Source organism: Cyprinodon variegatus, unplaced genomic scaffold (genome assembly GCF_000732505.1).
Source record: "Cyprinodon variegatus isolate N-32 unplaced genomic scaffold, C_variegatus-1.0 Scaffold473, whole genome shotgun sequence".
Lineage (NCBI taxonomy): Eukaryota > Metazoa > Chordata > Actinopteri > Cyprinodontiformes > Cyprinodontidae > Cyprinodon > Cyprinodon variegatus.
The window spans coordinates 246,138-247,366 of NW_015150926.1; the positions used below are offsets into that span (position 1 = coordinate 246,138).

A 1,229-nucleotide genomic window follows, 5' to 3' on the forward strand; every position below is an offset into this window, starting at 1 on the left:
CTTCCTGTTAGCGCGTTTAATTCACATCATTTAGTTACATCAGGAACAGGTTTGGTGTTTTGTTGTTTTTGTTTTTTATTAGCTTCCATGATTGAGGTTCAACTGTTATTCTGTGAAGTGTCCGTGTTCTCTTAGGACTATCCAGTAGTCAGAGCTTTAGTTTCATTATCCACCCTACAGAGGTGCAGACTGATGGTTAGCTTAGCGCATCATGAGCAGTAGCTCAGGTTGATTCTGCATCGTGGTGCACGATGATCCAAGGCATGTCTTTCTACACCTTGTAGATCTGCAGTATTGTGACTAACCTGACAGTTAATGGATGGTGTGTGTGTTTACATTCTACCACCCCCTCGCCCCCCGCCCTCAGTGGGCTGCCTCCAGCATCATGACGAGCATTTTTGGATATTTTGTGTTTGAGAACCTTTTCATGTTCCCAGTGATGGTTCCTTTGTTTTCATTGTTGTGTTCTGTGGTTTCTGCATCTGGCTGTCCGGATCCAGACCCCCCTCCCCCCCATTGCCTGTTAAAGTCGGTGTTGTTAATGCAGATTGTTTTTCCTGTCCTCCTGACGTTTCTCCTCTCTATTTGTTTCAGATTAAGGTGGTGAACGCATTCCGTAGCTCCCTCTTTGAGATGGAGAGTCCACATTCCCGTAGCTCCATCCATAGTTTCATGGCCCATCCTGAGTTTGTGCCGCAGTCGGCGGAGGAGGCTCGGATCAGCTTGATCGAGGAGTCAGGAGAGGAGATCGAGGAGATCCAGCCCCTTCCCTGATCCTCAGCTGCAGGCGAAGGAGAAGCCCCCGGCAGCAAGTTCACCATCTGAGCTCCTCCTCCTTTCCCTCCTCTTCATCACCTTCAGTCACCCAGCAGCTGGATTGTCACTCCGAGGAGGGGAGTCACCCCTCGGCTCATCCTCTCATCCCGCACATCCACGCCCTGCGCTGTTTTCCATCCTGACTGTGATGTTGTTCAGTTTTGCTCCTCCATCACCTCCATCCCATCAGCTAAGGGTGGAGTCTCCTCACCAGGATCACCTGTTTAACCTTAAAACTCGCTCGTAGGAATCTTCCTCCCTCTTCACCTCTGCATGCTGTGGTGCATTGTGGGAAGGCAGTTTGTTTGGGTTCCCAACACGCCGCTACACGGCAGCATCCAGAGCAGGCCCGCTCTACTTCCCTCTGTTCCAGTTTATCCAGTAAACGATGCATGTTTCGATTAAATGTCGTT

General features: G+C 50.0%; 1 protein-coding gene across 1 annotated transcript in view; it reads left to right on the forward strand.

The window, feature by feature from the left end:
- The window catches only part of LOC107094273 (plasma membrane calcium-transporting ATPase 1-like), a 102,622-nt gene extending 101,889 nt beyond the window's left edge, over positions 1 to 733 (forward strand). The window contains exon 20 of the mRNA XM_015389801.1: positions 595 to 733. Within this exon, the coding sequence (XP_015245287.1) occupies positions 595 to 599 (5 nt within the window). The 3' untranslated portion in view covers positions 600 to 733. The remainder of the gene's footprint in view (positions 1 to 594) is intronic.
- The last annotated feature ends 496 nt before the right edge of the window (positions 734 to 1,229 follow it).